The sequence below is a fragment of the Myotis yumanensis genome, unplaced genomic scaffold, assembly GCF_028538775.1.
Source record: "Myotis yumanensis isolate MYYU_CA2020_CCGP unplaced genomic scaffold, mMyoYum1.0.hap1 SCAF_12, whole genome shotgun sequence".
NCBI lineage: Eukaryota > Metazoa > Chordata > Mammalia > Chiroptera > Vespertilionidae > Myotis > Myotis yumanensis.
The window spans coordinates 25,995,589-26,018,902 of record NW_027223763.1 but is presented as its reverse complement, the minus strand read 5'-3'; the positions used below and the strand labels follow the sequence as shown (position 1 = coordinate 26,018,902).

General features: G+C 45.0%; 1 protein-coding gene across 1 annotated transcript in view; it reads right to left on the bottom strand.

The window, feature by feature from the left end:
• The window catches only part of GABBR2 (gamma-aminobutyric acid type B receptor subunit 2), a 314,564-nt gene that overhangs the window by 151,723 nt on the left and 139,527 nt on the right, over positions 1-23,314 (bottom strand). The window contains exon 4 of the mRNA XM_070431092.1: positions 5,617-5,718. Coding sequence (XP_070287193.1) covers positions 5,617-5,718 — 102 coding nt within the window. The remainder of the gene's footprint in view (positions 1-5,616; positions 5,719-23,314) is intronic.

Below are 23,314 nucleotides of genomic sequence, written 5' to 3'. Positions count from 1 at the left end.
CCATTCAAATTTATGGTCAGGATGATTATATTTGATCAGCAATTATATTTTTTGTTTTGTAATTTTCACATCTGCTTTCTGTTTTTCAATACATGGGCTAGATTTTCTTTGCTTTTATCTCCCATGTTTCAGAAGCTTCTGTTTGCATTATAGTGTATTTACCATTAAGTTACTCTAAGTCTTCTTTAGCTTATATTTCTCTAATTATGAAACTCATGAGCAAAATGGTCTCTTTGGAGTCCCTCTTCTATGTAAAACCAGGAGTTTAGCATCCATTTTTTTAACTCATCTAATTCTTTGGCTCTGTTAAAGAAATTTATATTTTTATATTTAATTACTGTTACTATAGTATCTATTTTTGTATTATATGTCTATGTATGTTTGCTTTCAAAATGAATTTTTGCATCTTTTATAACAACTATTTAACTTAGCTCTCTTTCCACAGGTTCTGGTGGCCCTGCTCAGCCATGTCTGTCATGACCTCAACTATGAAGTTTGCCCTGGTTCTAGAAGGATGACATTGACTGCAAGGACTGACTTCTAGAAGGGCACCTGGCACGTGCACCACGCGGACCTCACACATCGGAGAATGTCTCCCTGTGGTCCATTGTTTCTGGGACTGAACACTGCTGAGGGGTCAAGGTGGCCTGGATTTTGCACCTTTGTGGAAAATATGCTTTTTTTCTGGCCTAGATACTTGTACATTCAAAACTTTTTATGTTTGTATTTCAAAACTTTTGCCAAAATGTGTCTATATATGACTCTCTTTTCACCGATTCTGCTAGAATGTGGAAAGGCCAGCTAGTCTGTACATGTAGCCTGCACATTCCTTATGAAATGTTGATTTTATAGTTCCATCATGGTTGAAGATTGGCAATTTTGTCGGCTCCAACCTAGTAGTTCTCTCTTGAGCCCATTTAAGTTTGTCTCCAACTTTTTAAAAATAAATTTCTTATTTGAGAATAGTTTCAGATTTACAGAAAAACCACAAAGATAGTACAGAAAATTCCCATATGTCCCTCACACAGTTTCCCCTATTTTTAACATCTTATGTTAGTATGGTACATTTGTTACAATTAATGAGACAAGACTGACTCATTATTATTAGCTAAAGCCCATACTGTATTCAGACCTCCTTAGTTCTTTTGTCTAATGTCCTTTTTCTACTTCTGAATCTCACCCAGGACACCACATTTAGTTGTCAAGTCTCCATAGACTCCTTTTAAACTTAGACATTTCTTCTTCTTTTTTTTAATCCTCACCTGAGGATATTTTTCCATTGGTTTTTAGAGAGAGTGGAAGGGACGGGGAGAGAAAGAAAGAGAGAAACATTGATATGAGAGAGACACATTGATGGGTTGCCTCCTGCACGGGGCCCGACTAGGGCTGGGAACTGAGCCTGCAACTGAGATAAGTGCCCTTGACTGGAATTGAACCCTGAACCCTTCAGTCCATGGACAGATGCTCTACCTTTGAGCCAAACCGGCTAGGGGGACATTCCTTATTTTTAAAGACCAAGATGGTATTGAGGAGTATTGGTCAGATATTTTGTAGAATGGCCTTCAAACAGAATTTGCCTGATGTTTTTCTCATGGTTAAATTGAGGTTATGGATTTGGGGAGGAAGATCATAGAGGTAAAATGCCCTTTCATTATATCACTTAAAGCAGGGGTCCTCAAACTCTGGCCCGCGGGCCACATGCAAATACAAATATTGTATTTGTTCCCATTTTGTTTTTTTACTTCAAAATAAGATATGTGCAGTGTGCATAGGAATTTGTTCATAGTTTTTTTTAAAACTATAGTCCGGCCCTCCAACGGTCTGAGGGACAGTGAACTGGCCCCCTGTTTAAAAAGTTTGAGGACCCCTGACTTAAAGGGTACATTCTATCAATAGGACTTATCACAGCTGATGCTGTCCTTGATCACCTGTCTGAGGTAGTGTTTGTCAGGTTTTCTACTGTAGAGTTATTCTCCCCACTCCCCACCCCCTTCATACTATACTCTTTAGAAGGAAGTCAATTAATAAGTGGGTAGTTCTGCTCCCTCTCGGTGAGTGTGACTATCTACATAAATTATTTGGAATTCTTCGGCATAGGAGATTTGTCTATTCTCTACCATTTACTTATTCAATCATTCATATCAATATGGACTCACGGATATTTATTTTATACTTTGAGTTGTAATCCAACACTTTTATTTTATTGCTCTAATGTTCCAGCTGTGGCCATGAGGAGCTCTTTCAGTGGCTGCTCTACCGCTCTGACCCAGCTCATCTGTGTGTGGAGGTGTTCTGAGCACTCCTTGTTTTCTGGCACTGCAAGACATTCCAGGATCTAGTTCCTGTCTCAGTCCTCGAATCAGCTATTTCTCCAGGGAACCCTGGTTCCTTTTCCTTGAAAATGGTATCAGAAACCAAGAGCTGGGTGCTAGGTGTGCTTGTTATTGTTTTTTAAATTTTGATTCTGTTTCATTTGTCCTGATTTTCCCTTAGGATCTCCCTTCTCCAGCATCCATAACTGCTACCTTCCCTCTCATTAGATTGGTTTCTTTGACCATTTCCTCTGAATCTCAAGTTTGTCCTCCATATTATTGATTTTTATTTTCCTTGGCATTAACTCTGCTCTCTACTGCTTTGAATGCAGATTTTAATTCTATAATTTTCTATTTAGTTTTCTTCCCTGTCCTCTGTATTTCCTTCTCTATCTTATCCCACAGTGAACCAGAGGTTTGCTTTTCCTCAGAGCTTTCCAGAAGTTACGTTTCTTTGTTCTTGAGTATTTTACTTTTGTGTTTTGTTGGCTTTGTCTGTCCAGACTTGATATTTCACTTATATACACTCAACAAATTTATTGAGCAAATTAGATTTGGTTCTAGGTGATGGGGGGAATAAAATAGTGACCATGACAGACAGAAACAGCTAACTCCAAGAGCTTACATCCTAGTGGGAGGAGACAGGTGAAAAAACAACTAGGTAAAATGAATAGTAGGTCAGATGTTGTTAATGGTTGAATTGTGTCCCCCCAAAATGTTGAAATCCTAACCCCCCCAAACCTCAGAATGTGACCTCATTTCAAAACAGGGTCATTGCAGGTGTAATGAGCTAAGATGAGGTCATGCTGGGTTGAGAGCCAACATGACTAGTGTCCTAATACACAGATGATGTGAAGAGGAAGGGGGATAAAGTCATTTGAGGCAGAGATTGCAAGCCAAGGAACACCAAAGGTCGCTGGCGACACCAGAAGCTCAAAGGCATAGAAGAACCCCAGAGCCTTCTAGACAGCATGGCTTTGACCTGAGACTTCTAGCCTTCAGAATGTGAAAGAATAAATTCCTGTTGTTTTAAGGCACCCAGTTTGTAGTACTTTGTTAAGGCAGCCCCAGGAACTATACAGATGCCCATCAGTGCAATGGAGAAAGAAATTAGCAGACAAGGGGAAAGGGAGTGAGAGGGGCAAATACTTAAATTTTAACTGAAATAATTGGAGAAGGGAAAAGTCTGGGAAAAGGGGGCTACTCAGCAAAGAAGAGAAGAAGGCATGAGAAGGAGCCCTGCAGGTTCTAGGGGAAGAGTGCTTCACGCAGCAGAAACTCTTTGCAACAGACCGAGCATGCTGTCCTTGGCTCTGCCCTCCCAGGCTTACGTGACATTAGAATCCTTTCTCAGAACCACAGCTGTGTGGGGTGCAGGAGAAGGCTGGGTCCTGGTGTTGCCCAGATCCAAGTTTGAATTCCAATCTCCCTCTTTCCAGCTGGGTAACTCGGGTTGAGCTCCTTAACCTCTTTGAGCCTTAAGTTCCCCATTTGTGAAATGGAGATACAAAATCCCCTCTGTCCAAGGCTCCGGGGAGAACTAAATGAGTAAGTGAAGGTGTAGGGCTGTGCATGGGGACTTGGCCCTTGGTTTTAGTGCACACGAAAGGTCGGCTGCTATTTTCATCATTGTTAACATCAGTCTTGCTTCTGTTGTAGTTAGTTGGTTGATGAGCAAAGCACCCAGTTCCATTCCAATTTCCTGTAGACTTTTAACTAGTGCTTCTGCTCTATGCACAAAGGCTCTTTAAACTTTAAAGCCTGCAGAACTCTGCAGGGCTTCTAAGGTACAAGGAGCTATTTCAAGTGTCCACCCTGGGGAGACACTGTGTGTGGCAGGAGAATGTCAGTTCAGTACCAGGCCCTTCCCTCCACCCCTGACCCACCCCAGGGGTTCGCTCCCTGCAGAGTGGGCACTCCCCAACTCTGGGTCTCCAGGCCTCACACGGCCGGACTCAACCCTCAGACCACACAGCTTGCTGGGGAAGAGCTTGGGCAGATCCAGCACCAACCATCTGTGCTGCCAGCAGGCCCTCCCTAGCTACTGTTTCCTCATCTGCAGAGGCTCCCCGGGCTGAAATGTCACGTGTAGATGCAATGTTTGCTTCTGAACAGGGAACAAAGAAATGGTGCTCTGCTTCCTTTACCCCTCACTTCTCAGCTTCTGTATGCCATCTGTGAACTGAGAGCTTTGAAAGATGAGCGCTCTAAACTGCCACCTGCTCTAACTAGTGTAACCTGGGACACACCCAAGAGAGAGGGGATATGTCATGTCTGGGTCTCCATGACAATGACTTTCAATGTGGGCATGAGGAAGTGGAAGAGAGCGAAAGAGGAAAGTGACAGCTTTAACCATGTCTGTATCTGCTTTAAATCCCTAGCAGCTCCCACTGCTCTCAGGATAAAAGACCAAAGTTCTTAGCTAGGCATTCAAGGCTCATGGAAACTGGCTCTAAACTGTTTCTAGACTCAGCAAATTTCCTGTCCCACCTGATATGCCAGCCTCCTGGAATTCATACTGATTCCAAGCGTCAAGTGAGCACAGCTGTCTGGCCCTCTGTCTTCAGCCCTCCTTCCCTGCTGGGCTCTTGTAGGCCCCCATCCCGCTCATTGTCCATGGCCAGCTCAAATGCTGTCCCTTCTCTGGAGCCTTGTTGGAACCCTCTCCCTGGGTGGGGCCAGTCCCTTCCTCCCTTGTTCCCAGGTCCCTGTGTTCCTGATTCCCCTGAGAGGTACCTGCTTTCTTCAACAGGTGCAAGCCACCTGAGGACAAGGGCAGGCCTGATGGTAAACCTAAGCCCAGGAGGGGATCTGGTGCAAACAAGGTATTTGAGAGTTTGCAGAATGAATGGACAGATGACATTCAGAGATCACTTACAACTGGGCAAACTTCTAGTTGGCCCTTTCTGTTCCTGGAGTGAGTGTCACGGAAGGGGGTCAGGGGCCTAGGCTTTCTGTCCCACCAGTATACTTCCTTGCTGTGGTTCTGGGCAAGAGAGTTCCTCTCTCTGAGATGCTTTGCATTGGAGATGATGCTAACTTATGCCCTGCTTGCCTCTGAGGCTGGGTTAACAGACATACAATCACTGAGTAAGCTCTACATGGCCATGCAGCTGGCGCTGAGACCTCTGGCCAGTGCTGGAAAGCCAAGGGAAGCCAGCTCCTGGGGGCTTCTCCCCATGTCTGAGGTGCCAAGGGTGAAATGAAACAGCCCGAACTCCAAGATCCTTCACAGTCAGGGGATTTGGGAACCCCAGGAGCGTGGCATTGGTTCTGTCCTTCAGGCCGTGGCCACTGCACCTACCTTAAGCTTCTTGACACTGGTGCAGGGGTCATTGGAGAAGCTCTCGGTGTCTGAAATCTCGATGTCCTCACCATACAGAACCCCGGTCAGGTCATTCCTCACCTGTCAGAGAGAAAAAGTAGAGGGTGGGTGTGCTGGTGGCTACAGAAAGGGCTGGTTCAGAGAGGTCGTCCAGTGAGTGAGGCAATTTTCTCCACTAACATCGGAAAGGTGTGATTTTTATCTTTATTATAAACTATAGCACCTTGTGGGGCCTGGCACACAGGCATGAGGAGGCCAGACAGGGAAGGGCCTTACTCAAGTTTCCCAGGAATTTTCTGGAAAAATCAAGAGGAGCATCCAAGTCTCTGGACTTCATGCTGGTGTTTCTCCAGTGTGATACTGACTCCAAACCAGACTATTCAAGTACATCCCAACAGTATTTATATTTTGTATTAATTATTTGTAATCTTACTAACTTATAGGGTGAAGAAATAGCCAAGACATTCAAACGGACAATGCAGAATGGAGTAAGTGGGTATGGAACCAGCCTGTAGTGTTAAACATAACTACATGTCTGCTGACACTCAGATGACTAACATCGATGTGCTTGAAAGGCAGAGGGCTGCCAACTCCAGTGTTCACCAGGACCAACAAGGAAAGAAATTACAGAGTGGTAGGGACTGTAGCAAACTGGCAACCACATGTCTAAGGTGGCAGTTCCCATCATGCCATGCCAGAATGTTAGTCCAGAGCCACCAGAATCAGAAATCTAGTGAAACAAGCCAGTCAATGAAGGAAAAATACCACATGATCTCACTCTTTCATGGATAATTAAGACCATTACAAACTTTTGAACAATAATAAATACAGTGGCAGAGCTGCCTCAAACTGATTGTCGGACTGCAGTGGGAAGGCCAGGGAGGGTTGGGGGACAGGAGGGAGGGGAGTAAGAGATCAACCGAAGGACTTGTATGCACCCATATAACCATAACTAATGGACATAAGACACTGGGGGGTAAGGGAGGGCAGGGGCTTGTCAAGGGCGGGGGGGGGGAAAAAAGGACACTTATGTAATACCCTTTGTAATACTTTTAGCGAAAAATTTAAAAAAAAAAGAAAAGAAAAAAAAATACAAGATCCCCATATTTTAAAATATTGATTCTATTTTGAATTTTAAAAAAGTTAGGACCAAACCAAAGAAATCTGCAGTCTGTATCTGGCATTAGGGGTTGGGGGAGCAAGGATTGGGGAGTTACTGTTTAAGGGACATAGTTCCTGTTTGGGAAGATAAAGAGTTCTGGAGATGGCTGGTGGTGCTGGTCGTACAACAATGTGAATGTACTAAACACCATTGCACTGCACACTTCAAAATTATGATAATAGTAAATTTTGTTATGTATATTTTACCACAATACAAAAGCACTTCTTGTTTCAAAAATTGGTAGCCCAGCTGGTATGGCTCAGTGGTTAAGCATCAACCCATGAACTAAGAGGTCACTTGTTGGACCCAGTCAGGGCACTTGCCTGGGGTTGTGGCTTGATCCCTAGTAGGGGGCCTACAGGAGGCAGCTGACCAACGATTCTCTCTCATCATTGCTGTTTCTATCCCTCTTTCTCTCCCTTTCTCTCTCTCAAATCAATAAAATATATATATATTTTAAAATGATAATTATTCCAATATACATATAAAAATGTTTTGAATAATTTGGCCCTGAATATCGCAAGATGGTTACTGGGCAGCCACCATTACAGAAGGGGAACAAAGGGGCTTCAATAGGAACTGCTGTATTTTATTTCTTTAAAAGAAATATTACACAAACAGGGAAAAATGTGAACATTTTAAAATTCTGGGTAGCAAGCCCATAGGTGGTTGTGAATGTGTGCTTTTCTGAATGCCTGAAATACTTTGTGATAAATGTTTTGTACTGAGAATGAAACTGACACAGTCAGGGTGAAGCTTGTCCATCCTTCGTTTTTACTTCCATTTGATAGGAGAGTGGGAACTAGTTGTATGAAAACAAATGTTGACTTTGCTATTATAGTTCTGCTGCCTCAATCTCTTGCTGGATGCAGGGGAGGGGGCATGCTCTGCTTTGTGTGTCATGAGGGTGTTGTGCAACAACAACAATTAAACATAGAAAATGTGCAAACACGCCCCTGCTGGAAGGCAGTGCAGCTGGATGCACACACTGCTGGGCTTGCACCGACAGGCCCCGGCTCTCCACTTGCATGCCACCCAAATTTAGGGAACTACTCCTGCTCTCAGGTCTTTTCACCTCTAAAATGGGGGCACTACAGCACGTAGCTCACAGGGTTGTTTCAGGGCCTAGTAAAAATAGTGAGTATGTGGAATGGCTTTGTAAATCCTAAGGGTCTTTACACTGCCTAAAAGCTGGAAGGAGCATTTCCAGGCTTAAGGCACGGCATCAAGGTAGTCAGTGGCTTGGGTATCTATCTTTCTGTAAGTGTGTGCTTGAAAGCTATATGTAATTAGGGCAGATAAAATATTTTATAGGTGGTCAGAACTCAAAACAAATAAAACCAAAACACTCTAGAGGTCCTCTCACTCTGCCCCTGATTTCATAAATGAGGAAGCTGAGTTGTGACCCCCAGCCCAGCGCTCTCTGCATGCTCCCAGGCTGGCTTTTCTGGATCCTGCCAGATGTGGATGGTTCCTGAGGCCTGATGAGTCAGAACAGGTCAGAACAGCTGGTTGGTGCAATCAGCCCTCACTGCCCATAATTTCAGCACCAAGAAGTCTGTGCTCAGCTTGAGTATTTAATCTAATGGACTTTTTAAGGGAAAGCAAATGGAGGAAACCAGTAATAAATGGTATTTTAAAATAACCAAAGCACGGAAAAGAAATTATGTAATTGATCTTCCTCACAAGGAAAAGTATCCACACCCTCACATGTGGCTAGAAGGGTCATTCAGTTCACTGGGCAAAGACTTACTTAGCAAATTTGAAAAATCACCATTTTTTTCCTTCTGGACTTGCAGGTATGTCTTGTTTAACAGAGTCAATGTCTTTTGGCAGTTTGTTATGAGCTGCATTTCTGCAAAGAGAATCCTATTTTTTATTCAATTCCATTATAAAAGCAGAAAAGTGTTCTGGGAAAGGAATAACCCTTCATTCTCAAGAAAACAAAATATACACACACTCAAGTATAGAGAGGGTCCCACTGCATATTAGACCCAGGGAGGGAGCAACCAGGAGTCTGATTTGCCAAAAGGCCCTGGCCACCCTGGGAGGGAGGAGAAGAGATGAGATGGGCACTGATGGGAGGGGACAGAGAAGAAGACTGCCCCATCCATCACCTGGAAGGGAGGACCTGGATGGCCAGTGTTTCAAGGAAGGCCATGAGCTGGGCCCCCCGTGATAATAGAAAGGGGACAGGGAAGGTTGAGTCCTTAAAGGCAAGGGCTTTGGGGTCAGTTCACAGAGCTAAGGCCACCTAAGAAAGAACTCCCCTTGCTTTCAGAGCACAACTCTGGCCTCCACATGGAATCAAATCCCTAAGGAGCCAAAGTCACTTGGCACCACAGAGAAGAACAGGTGTGTCAGAGGCAATAGCTGTTGACTTTTTCCCCCTCAAGAACTGGTATGACTTCTCTAAAGAGGATATATGAATGGCCAATAGACATATGAAAAGATGCTCAATGTAACTATTAATCAGAGAAATGCAAATTAAAACCACAATGAGATATCACTTTACACCTGTCAAAATGGCTATCATAGTAACAACAAGTATTGGTGAGGATATAAAAAAAAAAAATGGAGATTGGTAAAGCCACTGTGGAAAACAGTATGGAGGTTACTTAAAAAATTAAGAATGGAACTGCCTTATGACCCACTGATTCCACTTCTGGGTATATAGCTAAAAAAACCCAAAACACTAATTTGAAAGAATATATGCACCCCTATGCTCAATGCAGCATTATTTATAATAGCCAAGCTATGGAAGTAACCCAAATGCCCATCAATAGACAAGTGGATAAAAAAGCTGTGGTACATATATACAATGGAATATTACTCAGCCATAAAAAAGAACGAAATCTTACCATTTGCAATAGCATGGATGGACCTAGAGGGTACAATGCTAAGTGAAATAAGTCAGCCAGAAAAGACAAATACTACATGATCTCATTTATATGTGAAGTCTAAAGCACAATATAAACAAAATAGAAACAGACTCATAGATACAGAGAAGAGACTGATTGTTGCCAGAGGAGAGGGGAGTTAGGGGATTGGCTGACAAAGGTGAATCTGGTTTATCAGGGAGAGTGACAAAGTGGCTCAGGAGGGCAGCTGAGGAGTGTAAGGGTCACAAGGAGTGACACCAATGACTGCTCAGGCCTCCCCAGCAGCACCGGGAGTCAAAGATTCAAATCTAAAAATTTTAACCAAGGATTTTAACAGTTGAACACAGTCTTCTAGGGAAATCCAACATCTTAAAAGAAGTCAAGAGCCAGGAAGAATCGATGGCTTTTGTGGGAAAGCCCAGAACCGTGGAGACAGTCCTGCTCAGGGTGAGCAGGGAGAAAAATGTCATCAGGTCAGATCAGCTATCTGAACAGCAGGTCCTGTGGGTCTGCAGACAACTTCCCAATCAGTTGGCTCACTGGGCCATGGGAAAAGGGGTGAAAGGGACTTGTCACTTCAATCCTCGAGCCTCCATCTGACTGAGCACACAGCTTCCATCCACACACTAGGTGTTAGGCAAACAGAGCTGGTTTTCATCCATCCTGTGAGATGTAGGTGGAGAAGTGGGCAGGTTGGAGAAAGAAAAGGAGATGAGAGAAAAAGATGGGATGCTAATGCAATTGAGAAAGGACAGATTATTTAGAATTTTCTGGCTTAGCAAAACTCAGTCCATGTGACCCATTTTAAGTGTAATATGGGTCCACCATGTTCCCTCAGGGAGGCTATCATCAGCTCGGAGTGGACCACAGTGCCAGTCTACCTTCAAGGCCCCCTTCCTGCCCTGACACCTGCACCTTTCCACTAATCACACATCAACTGCCCAGATGATGCTTGGCACGCCCACTCTCTGGAAGTCACCCAGTGACTGAGCTTATGAAAGACTGCATTATGTGCCCCACTTCAAATAATTTCCCTGTGGGTCAGTCTGTTCTCTCCACCTTCCCCTATCCCTGCTTCAGGGGCCCAGGACCATATCTGCATGTCCTGCTAGGCTCCTGTCCCCCTGCAACATTCTGCTGCCCACAGGTAGGGCCAATGAACTCTCTGCCCCCACAAGTCTCCCGCCTTAGTCCTGAACACCCCCTGTCCTCCAGCAAGGAGCCTTCTCAGACCTCAGGCCCTCAGTCTGGGCTCCTGCTTCATTTCCAGGGCTGGAATTCCATCTCATGCCCAGTCACTGCCTGGCCACTAGGCTTGAGTCCTTTCTGGACAACTACCTAGTGCCTGGCCATTTCAGAATGGGGTCCTGTTTGTTCTTGTCAGCCTCTCTCTCTCATTTGTTTATTCATTCATGCAATCATTCAGTCATGATATTGAAATCTCTTCTGCTTTAGGCAACATATGAGGTGGTAATGGGGCTCTGATCGATGAGCAAAACCATTTACTATCCTGGGTCTCTATCTAGTGGGAGTGAGAGACATTAATCAGGTGACCACCCTGGTTAGCCACCAAGACAAGGGCACTCAAGTTCAGGGGCATGTTTCTGGGAGAAGCTGTCATGGAGAGATCAGGAGGTAGGCAGGGAGAAGGCTTCCCGGTTGAGCAGCAGTGTGTACAAAGGTCCTATGGTGGGAGGGAGCGAGTGGGGAAACTAGAAAAGAGCTGGACTAGGCTAGAGCAGAATGTGGGCCAGGCACGGGGAAGGCTGTTGGCATGAAATGGGAAAGAAGAGGAGGTGGGGAAGACCACGAGGGTCTCATAATTAAAGTGAGAGTCTGGTCTTGAGCCTAAGCACAGTAGGAAGCAGTTACAAAGTTTCAGGGAGGGGAGGGCATGATTAGAAATGTGTTTTAAAATGATGACTCGGGCTGCTGTAGGACCAATGAGGGGCCAGGGGCATGAGGGGAACAGGAAGGCCATGGAGGGGGCAACAGAATCATCCAAGTAAGAGATTCTGGAGGCTGGATAAGGAGATGGTGGTGGAGGTGGCAGGAAGTGGCCCACCTGAGGATACATTTGAGGCAATTAATAATCTGCATTAGTCATCAATTCCTGTGTAACAAATTACCCAAAATTTAGTGGCTTAAAACAAGAAAAATGTGTTTTACACATTTCCATGGGTTAGGAATGTGGGAGCCACTCAGCCGGGTGGTTCTGGCTCGGGGTCTTTCATGAGGCTGTCGAGATGTTGGCTGGGCTGTAGTCACCTGAAGCCATCTGGGATGCACATTAGTATCACTGTTTCAAAAAAACACTGATACCCTGGCTGATTCTTATACCAAGTAGAATCTCTGGGCAGGACCCAGGCATTAGCTCTCCTGATGATTCCTGTGTGCTGCTAAAGTTGAGAACCACAAAATTTAGGGTCAGTAAATTTACCTCATCTAGAGGTAAAAGCAACAGAACTGCCAGGCTCACAGCTGGGTTCCAAGCTCACCTGAACGCCCCTGAAGTCACCTACCCTCACCTTCTTCAGGTCCAGGGCACCATCTTCCTTCAACAGCCTGGACTCCTCCCCTGTCCTCTGCTGCCCCATCTAATAGTTACGTCTCATCTTTAATACCTGATCCTCTGCTCCTGCCCCCAGCACCACAAGCAGAGCCTGCCCACATCAGAAGGGAGACGGGAGAGAGGGAAAGGAGGGAGAAAAGCATGAGAGTGAGAAGATGAGAAAGGGAGAAGAGAGAGGCAGAGTATTATGACAGCTACAAGTTACCAGGTTCCCATCCTATGTCCCAGGCGGAAGCCTCTGACAGAGCAAGTGAAATGCACAGTGAAGGTCGTGGACAGTATCAGGGACCAGGACACTTGGCTTCTGTGGCCAGTAGTTCCCAAGTCAACTTCCCCAATGAGGCCACTGCCCTTGCTCAGGAATCATCCAGAAAGACAGAGATCCAGGAAAAGATGGGGAGAACCAGGTCTGCACCACATGCACTTTACAACTCTTTGAAAATTCTAATTAGGTTACTGAAATGAACTTGAGAGCAAAGCGAATTCCCAGGTCTCCTATGGAAGCCGAGGTAACCTACTTTGTCATTCAAATGCGCTCGCTATATATAGCCCTGAATTGTGCTGAAATGTCACTCCTCTTACCTGACTAAAGCGTGTAATTATAGATTTACTTCTATTCATTCATGAAATGTGTCTTTACTTGATTAAACAGTTCATTCAAGTAAAACCCATTAAAATATGGAACATGTTAAAATGTGGCTTGTTAGAGGCAGAGGGCATCACTGTCGTTAAATGCTAATTAGGATAAACAGGCATTTGAAACACTCAAATCTTTGAATAATTCAGGTCACTTTTACTGGGGCTGGAGCTCCCCAGAAACCGCCATTAATTTAAACTAATTAAAAAATTAGCCTGGAGAAGAGTAGACCAAGGCAGGAAGTGATGGTAGACTTCAAACAAGAAGGGCTGTCATATGGGAGAGAAGGCATCTGGTTCTTGGCACCCCCGTGGCAGAGGGGGAACAACAGGTAGATGATTCAGGAAAGCAGAGTTTGGTCCAAAGCCAGAAAGAACTTTCTAAAGATGGAGAAGGCTGCTTTGGTGGCTAGTGAGCTCCCTGCATCAGAGAGATGTAAATAGAATCTGGTCAGGATGCTTGAGAGGAGATTCTTTAACCACCAATGCTTGTGGTTCCAAGAGAACAAGTGTTTTAAAATTCCACATGCCCCATCCTTCGCCTTTTCGAATTTGATAGTTGCTAAAACAATCCTCTGAAACTCTGAAGTTTTTCAAACACTTGGAGCATGGATTTAAATTCCTGTAGAAACATCTGTGTGTTTATGTTTCCACCTTTCCAACCTGATGAGTTTTCATTGAAGAAATTGTTCCTTCAGTTTAATGAAGCCATCTAGTTTTCAGATTTCTACAAATAATTGAGCTCTTAATAACTTGTAATCAAAATTTACTGTAAGTAAAATTTTTTAAAAGGACAAGTACATAAATAACATGTATTAGACCTATTGTATATATGTGGTACTTGCACATGGGCAGTACCTGGGTCCATGTGAAGACCACACATACATGTGTGACACCTGCATGTTCACATTACAGAGCCAGCAGGTTGAATGGTGACCCCCCAAAAAAGGTATGTTAAAGTCCTATCAGAATCTGTGAATGTGACTGTATTTGGAAAAAAAGTTTTTGCAGATGTTATTAATTTAAGAATCTCAAGATGAGATAATCCTGGATTACCTGGGTGAGCCAATAATAAGTACTTATAAGAGAAATGAAGAGGGAGATTTGGGACATAGAAACATGAGGGGGAAAGGCCCTGTGAAGACAGGGACGGAGATTGGAGTGATGTGGCTATAAGCCAAGGAGCACCTGGAACCACCAGAAGCTGGAGGAGGCCTGGGAAGATTCTCCCCTCAAGCCTTTGGCGGGAGCATGGCCTGCTAATACCTAGATTTCGGACCTCTGGCCCCCAGAACTGTAAGAAATGAATTTCTGTTGATTATGCCACCCAGTTTGTGGTGATTTATTACGGAAGCCCCAGGGAATGAATACTAAGACCTGACTGCTTGCTGGTCCAAACCAGGATCCTGGCTTCCTGTCCTGTCCACACCTCACATCACAGGTGAGGCTTCCTAAAGGCACCCTGGCTTTCCTCTAATTGACGGCCACTTGTCCAGCTACTCATTTGTGGCTTTTCTCACTTCCCGAGAGTTACCCTGAGCAGGAAAACAGTGGAGGACAGGAGTGGCAATGTCATTCGATGTGGGGGGCTCAGGTGGAGGCCTGCCAACCTCATGGGCCTCAGTGGAGGGCTCAGGAATCCAGGTCGCAACTTTGAGCTTGTCCGCAGAGCTAACCATGAGAACTGGGCTGTCACATCCATTCCCCAACTAACACAGTGGCCCCTTGAGGAAGTGTTTTGTTGGATTTCGGGGATCTGGCATTGTTCCTGGAATGCAGTAGGTACTTACAGCTATGAGATGAAGAAGAGAATGAACAAATGCACACTGAGGATGCACAGCATCTGTCCAGGCTGAGAGGCAGTGGGGTAAATATTCTGAGCCCAGAAGAGTTCATGCTCAATCTTGAGCCAGTCTTAGAGGAATGAGACAGATGCCCAGGGCTGGGCTGCATGTCTCAGCTTGAAGACATGGTCCACTGATGCAGGTGCTCTGTGGGCTCTGTGGGGTCCATGGGGCCTGAGGGCAGGTGGAGTTCCCTGAGGACATTTCCCTTCCCTTCTTACCCTGGCACAGGGATGTGAGGACCTGTGATCTAAGCCCTGTACGGCCACTCACATCAAGCCCTTATGACAGCTCCCACGTGCTAGTGGACCTTTAGCGGACTGGAAGGGGGACCTCGACAGGCAGAGATGGCCAGTGACAGGCCCTCACACCCAGGACCCACCCAAGACATCTCTGTCTTCCCTTGCAGCCCTCTCTGCCATCATCCCATTATGGCAGTCCTTCAAGGAGAGAGCCTGCAGGCCATAGTCCCCTCTTTTCTGGCCCACCACGTCCTCCTCAGGGGCCACCTCCCAGAACCACACTGTAGGCCAGGAACACGCTGGAGCCGCCTGCATCGGGGAGGGACAGGTGACTTGAGAACTAGGGCCCTCTGGCTCGCAAATCAGCCAGCCTTCCAATGTTAGAAGTTCCAAAGAATCGAGGAGGTGGGACCAGGCTCAGGTTCCTTTCTTGAAAAATACACAAACCCCCTGTAGTCGCTTTGCTTCACATTTTTTTCAAGGAGCTCACCACTCTGCTGGCAGTCAGCAAAGTCAGGATACACTGGCTGTGGGGAATTAAATTAGCTATCAGAACCTCATTGCTTTTCTGTGACAAAGTGCCTATTGCTTTAATTGAAGCAGACTCATGGGACCAAACCAATATTTACAGAAATATTTGGATATTAATAAAACAGGGATATTATCCAGTTAAGATGATGAATACAAACCTCTATAGGAAATCAGCCAGATGCAAAGTGCATCTCTGACACCAAAATAGAGGAGGGCTATTAGAGAAATCACACCTGAGAGCCTCAAAGGGAGCAGAATGCAAAATCGCTCCCTGGCTTGCGAGTCCCATCCCTGCTCTTTGTCACCGCCAGAGGAATGGCTGAGGGGATGGGAGGTCCAGGGTGTGGAGACACCCCACCTGCACTTCCAGAGGAGCTGTCACCAAGACTAGGCCACCAGCTTGGCACATGGGCCTCAAGGAAAGGGCGAGGACCAGAGTGGGAAGCCACCAGGAAGTCAATTTTGGCTGCTTCAGAGGCAGAACTTTCCAATAAGAGAGTGATCCAAGGGTGGACAGGCCTTCCCAGGTGGGGGTGAGCGCCCCATCACTGTGGGTATGCAGGCAGAGGTGGGATTGCTACAGAAGGGATTCAAGCATCAGACAGAGGAGCAGAAGGGATTGCTGAAACCCCGAGGAAGGTCTCGGATTCTTTAACCTGTTTCCTAGTCACGAGGGCGCAGATGCTGAGGGCCACCCCGGCTCTCAACCCTGCAGAACAAGGACAGCTCCAGGCAGCTCCATAAGCTGGAGAAGCAGTGGGTTCCAAGTGTCCACCTCTCCCTTCCAGGTGGAGCTAAAGGATTCCTCGGAGACCCTGGGGCATCACTGCCCTTTTAGGTGCAACTTCCTTTTCAGTTCTACATTACAAAGCCGTGTGCTGTCTTTCGCTCTGGAGTTCTGCCTGAGGTCCTATAGCCCTAGCACTTAAAGCCCCCCTTTGCCTGCACTGACTCCCTTCTTCCTCCAGGACTGCAGATTTGGGTGTGGGTGGATGGAGGAAGTGAAGGCCTAGGTATAAATAGCTTCCCAGGGCCCATTTTTCTTCCCCTCCTCCACTCTTCTTCACCGCCTCCTCCCACGCCTCACTCCAAGCCCCCAGGGAGCAAGCAGGCTGTAGGGGACATGGCAGAGCCACTCTGGAGAGAACTGCATTCTCTCAACAATCTTATGAAGCAGATGCCAATATTGTCCCCATTTTACAGATGAGAGACCTAAAAGGTTACATGACTTGCCTAAGGCTTTACAATTAGTAAGCCAGAGGACCAAGATTCAAACTCGTGTTTCTCTGTTTCCGGAATTCAGGAGGGTTAGGAGCAGGGAGAAGAGGGGAGGGGATTGGGGGCAGCACTGGCCTTGACCCCAGGGTGGGTATCCGCAATGACAGACACGAGAAGGGGTTGTTTACTTGAGTGTCCCTCTCCCCAGACTGGGAGGCCTGGAGGGTAGGGACTGTGTTGAGGGTCTGGGCACCCAGGCAGGACCCCAAAAGCCACCAGCTGCAGCCCTTCCAGGAGCTTTTCCCAAATCCCTACAAAACAAGATAGGAACTGCCCGAAGACTGTGCGCAGCCTGTTCCTCAGTGTTCCAGTGCCAGCACAGTGCCTGCCCACAGCAGCTGATCAGCATTAGCTCAGTGCCCCTGGCCCTGCCCAAAGTAGTTCCTCTACGTCAGTGGTTCTCAACCTTCTGGCCCTTTAATACAATTCCTCATGTTGTGATCCAACCATAAAATTATTTTCGTTGCTACTTCATAACTGTAATGTAGCTACTGTTATGAATTGTAATGTAAATATCTGATATGCAGGATGGTCTTAGGCGACTCCTGTGAAAGGGACATTTGACCGCCAAAGGGGTCGCGACCCACAGGTTGAGAACCGCTGCTCTACGTGAACTTCCTTCACTTCAACTCTCTGAATATGCCATCTGGTTCCTGCCAGGGCCTTAACTGATACAACAGGTATGTCTTTTAGGTAGAAGTCATCAAAGTGTACATGATTTTATATCCCAGTTTTTCCATCTCACATTTTATCATAATCCTTTATAATTGGTTTTTACCACCAACCACACACAAACGAATCACTTTAAGTTCCTGACCTCTGCTCTCCTGTTTTCAAGTTGTGTTCACTGTTTAAGCCCTACTGCAAAGAGCCCCACCTCTGTGAAGTCCCTCTAGATTTTCCAGTGACCTGTGCTCACCCCTGGACCCTTGCATTCTCTGCTCCTCCTTCCCAGGGCCACCTTTCTTGGCCCTGTTCTGGAGGAATTAGGAAGTTCTTTGGGTCAGCCACAACAGCACACAGCATGGCATGAGGTCTTGGCCCTCTCGCAGGTGTCTAGGGGAGAATATCAAGGCCTCACGGACTGATGGAGAGGAGCTAAGCTGTCAATAGCTCCTCCAAGGTCAGGAAAGACAGTCTGCCCTTGCCCTGGCCTGAGGCTTGTGGAGCCAGCCCCAGCCTGTAGAGGTGCTGAGTCTGTGTCCTGGGAGGGAGCTGGCGAGTCAGGCAAGCACGCCATGTCCTGGGGTGGACATAGCATAAAAGTGCTGAGTGGGCCAACAGCCCAGGAGTAGGGCTTGAAGCTGTGCTAGCTAAGCAGTTTTTATAATGTATCTTCCTAGGAGCAGTACCCAGAGGTTCTGGGGAACAGGTGCTCACTCTGTGGAGTGCAAGGGGAATTTTCTAAAGAGGACCAGAATCTGGAGGCGCTGGGGTTGTGATTACTGTCATGGTTTATTAACCTGTCCATCTGCCCTGCTGCAGCTTCCTGGAGGCCCTGAAGCCCTGTCTGAGTACCTGTCATATTCCAGCATAATGGAATGGAATCCAGCTCAGCCAACACTGGCTAAATGAATGAATGAGACCTCAGGACATCCCATTCATTTGTCTGGCCCTTCAGATACAGAGCCCCTCACACATGTCATCTCACTTCTCTTGACCACTGGTATAAAATCAAAATATATGATTATGAAATAAAAAGGACAAAAATATATTATTATGGCCCGGCTGGCATGGCTCAGTGGTTGAGCGTTGACCTATAAACCAGGAGGTCATGGTTCAATTCCCAATCAAGGCACATGCTCGGGTTGTGGGTTCCATCCCCAGTGTGGGGTGTGCAGGAGACAGCTGATCAATAATTCTCTCTCATCATTGATGTTTCTATCTCTCTCTCCCTCTCTGAAATCAATAAAAATATATTTTACAAAATGTATATGATTATGACCAGTTCATGGGTCAGTAAAGTGAGACTCAGAGATGCTGAGTTAGTTTCCTGAGGTCACACAGGCAGCAAGCCGTGAGCTGGGGATTTAACTTCAGACCTATTGCTTTCCACAGCTCATGCTGTAAACTATGGGTCAACCTCTGTAAAGGACAGATAATAAATAATTTAGACTTTGCAGGCCACAGAGTCTCTGTCACAACTACTTGACTCTGCCTTTACATTGCAAAAGCAGCCACGGACAATGTGCAAATGAATGACCATGACCGTGTTCCAATAAAACAGGGGGCTGGATTTGGCTCATGGGCCCACAGGTGTAGACCCCTGCTTTAAACCCCCAACAAGAGCCTGTGTTTCTATTTCCCGCAATGGGGGAGAGGAAAGAGGACAAACTGGAGTCAGGTGGCTCTAGAATGGGATGCTGGCTGTGCCCCCAGTGGCTAGGCCACCTCGGGGGAGCAAGGAAACTCTCTAAGTGCTTTGTGCACCTACACATGGGGCAAAGCCACAACTTACCTTAAGGTTGTTGGAAAGAGTAAAATAAGCTAATACATGCTCAGGGTCTACTATGACTGAAGTTCAATGTATGGCAGGTTTATTATCAGAGGCAACAAAGTCAAAAGGGGAGGTGGAGAAAACATGACTTGAGGTTGGGAGAAGGGAGGCAAGTGCTGGTGGTGCCTAAACTGGAACTAAACTCCAATAGGTGTGTCTTCTCATGAAGATGGGTTACTTTGGGCTTTCTGTAGAAGAATGTTATTCCACACCCATAAAACCCCTGAAGGGCATTCACAGCACTGTGGTGGGAGGAATCTTCACTATCCCCGGAAGGAGCAGATGTGTGGTGCTTGGTGACTCCCCACAGAGGGTAGGGAGGCAGCTGTTCACAGACTGGATATGGCAAATTGTATGACGTGCCGTCTTTCTGGGGCAGGCAGCCAAGCGGGGGGGGGGGGGGGGGGTGTCCTGCAACCCCCTCCCCCACTGCCTGCTGCCCACGTCTGCTGATTCATGCAGGAGGTAGAGCCTGGGTGTGCCAGAAGAAATCCGAAATGGCTCTCTAGCGAAACCCAAGGCTTTGGAAGGAGACTGGGGACTTGGAGGCAGGGGGACAGTTTCTTCTCTGTTTCTACTTTCAAAGGTCATAATTTTGGCAAGGAAAGGAGGATGTGGGGAAATTCCATTAATATTGCTGAAGGTCAGGATGTGACTTACAATGCCAGGTGATGAGCCCCTGGCAAGGAGTGGCACTCACTGCTCCAAGACAGGCACCGCCATGTTTGCAGGGAGAATGACCCATCTATTCAAGAGGTACTAGATTGAAATTTGCATGGGAGAGAAAAAGTATCCAGGAAAAAGAATAAAACCAGATATGATGAGGGCAGCACATAATATGGGAGACATTTAAAAGGAAATGCTCAGGAACTGTCATATCTCTGTACATCAAAGTTAACTCTGAAATAATGTTAACTCTGAAACTTTGGGAAAAGATGGTAAAGCTGAGCACAGATGTCCAACTCCCACCTAAGCTACCTCCTTCTGAAAGTGACAGAAAGGACCAAGGCAGTATAAAAATAGGGGGAATCTGCTTCGGCATGGGAACATAGGAAAGGCTGCCATCAATATGCCACCAACTTTGAGGAATTTCTGCGAGGTGCAGTGCCAGTGAAACCAGATTGAACTGACTCACAGCTCTCCTTCCTGAGAAAGCAGTATGGTGCTGCGGGGAGGGCGGACATGCTCACAGGACCCACCTCACAGTCTCAGATGGAGAGTGAGTGAATGCTGGAGGAGAGGCTGGGCCACAGGAGGGGTGCAGAGCCCATTAGGGGGAGCCCACCTCTCATGTGCAGCCCGCAGCCTTCTGGAGTAGCTGGGCCATTAGACCCAAGATCAAGCCAAGCCCAGCCAAGCCCACTTACCCAGGACCAACTGGGGCAGCTCTGAGCCACAGCAGGCAGAGAACAAAGGAGAGGCCAGGAGGAACAGTGTACATCTGGACCAGCTGTGCCGATAAACTAGAGAAGAAATGCCCACAAAATGGGCCCCTAATGCCTTGGGCTGCTTGTCCCTAGTTAGTAATGTGAAACTTCATCACCCAATTTTCCAACCTAATATCCGAGGTGAAGAATCCTAGCATCTAGGTAAAACAATGAGGGGACCAAGATAACTGACACATGCTATAAGCAAATACCAGGCCAGGAAAGACCTAAAAGGCACATTAAACCTATGAAATTTTTCTGAAACATAAAGGAGGCAAACAAGAAGTGCATGCAGAGGAAGAACATCATCTCTAAAAAGATTTGCACTAGAACAAGAAGTCAATTGTAGTGTCTGTTTTGTACTTGAAGGAGTTTAAAGAAAACCCGGTCTCTAAGATGTAAGAAATGCGATATACAATAAAAGAGACTGAAACTAACAGAAGCCGGCAGAGTTAAGATGCTAATGACAAGAAATGAATAATGTTATGAGAATTTTAAAAAGCATTAGAAACATTAAAGAGCAGAATTTAATTGTTGGAATCTGATGGATGTTATGGAGGACAGTGTTGAGATATTCTCTCAGAATAGAGAATAAGGACTAATATAAAAATGAACAGAGAGAAAATAATAATATGAAGAATAAATGACAGACTCTCTTGTGAATTACAGTTGACCCTTAAACAATGTGGGGATTAGGGGCACCAACCCACTGCTCAGTTGAAAATCTGCATATAACTTTTGACTCCCTCAACAGTTAACTACTAATAGCCTACTATTGACAGAAGCTTTACCAATAATATAAACAGTCAATTAACATATACTTTGTATGTTATATGTATTATATATTGTATTCTTACAATAAATAAGCTAGAGAAGAGAAAATGTTATTAAGAAATCATAAGGAAGATAAAATATTTATTGAAAAATATCCATGTCTAAGTGGACCACTGCAGTTCAAAACTGTGTTGTTCAAGGGTCAAATGTAATGGTATTTCTAAAAAGATATCAGAACAAAAGAGTAATAACTAAAGATATAATAGAAGAAAACTGCAATCTGAACATCCAATTCCTCAAATAAATATGCTAATCAGCTCAGCTGGTGTGGCTCAGTGGTTGAATATCAACCATGAACCAGAAGGTCACGGTTTGATTCCCAGTCAGGGCACATGTTGCATTCTCAATCCCCCGTAGGGGGCATATTGGAGGCAGCCAGCCAATGACTCTCTCTCATCATTGATGTTTGTATCCCTCTCTCACTCTTCTTTCCTCTCTCTGAAATCAATAAATAATATTTTTAAAAAATGCTAATCATATTTCAGACAAAATAGACAAATACCCAATAAGTACTGTATTTTCTTTACTAATTCCAAGGATTAAGAAAGAATCCTATATCGCCCTGACCGGTCTGGCTCGGTGGATAGAGCGTCGGCCTGCTGACTAAAAGGTCCCAGGTTCGATTCTGGTCAAGGGCATGTACCTTAGTTGCGGGCATATCCCCAGTAGGGGTTATGCAGGAGGCAGCTGATTGATGTTTCTCTCATCAATGTTTCTAACTCTCTATTCCTCTTCCTTCCTCTCTTTAAGAAATCAATAAAATATATATTTTAAAAAAGAAAGAATCCTATAAGCATCTAGCACATGCAAAAAAAAAAAAAAAAGACAGCTACAAGGAATCAAATCAGATTGCTTCAGATTCATTACAACATTGATGAAATGTCTAGAGAGGTTTGAAAAATAATATTATGGTCATAGAAATCTATACTTTATAGGAAAAGCCACAGAGAAAAACTGTGATCTATGTAATAGCATGGAAGATATAAAACTCATATGCCCTTCTTGAAAAATATTACTCAAAGATGTATTCATGCCATGGAGAGATAAATTAAAAGACACAACTCATGAAAGATTGTCATCAGAAATAGAAGCCCTATAAATTTGAATCTGAATCTTAAAATCATAGTTATTATAATCTAGTTTTAAAATAAAATCTCAAATAACAATTGAAAATTATTCACAATGTAAAGAATAAAGTTAAATAAAAACTCAAATTATAATAACACAAAATTAGAGGTTATGAGGAATGGGTTGTAAATAAATGTGCTATTCTATGTAGCTAACAATAGATTTTTCATTTTTGTATTGGTACTTAGAGAAGTAGAACCTAGTATTTTAAACTGAAAATATAATTATACAGTACTCTTATTATAATGAAGATGCCATATTATTTAGTTAAAAGTATAGAATTTGGTCAAAACTGTAATCATACACAAATTTACTGGTTTAAATACATTTGATAGCAACTAAAAGAGTAAAAAGTAAGTTTGCAAATCAAGAAGTTAAAAAAGAATGGCAAAACAAACATAACTAAAGAATGAAGGTATTGCCCTAACAAGTTTGGCTCAGTGGATAGAGCATCGGCCTGCGGACTCAAGGGTCCCAGGTTCAATTCCGGTCAAGGGCATGTACCTTGGTTGCGGGCACATCCCCAGTGGGGAGTGTGCAGAAGGCAGCTGACTCATGTTTCTCTCTCATCGATATTTCTAACTCTCTATCCCTCTCCCTTCCTTTCTGTAAAAATCAATAAAATATATATTTTTTAAAAAGAA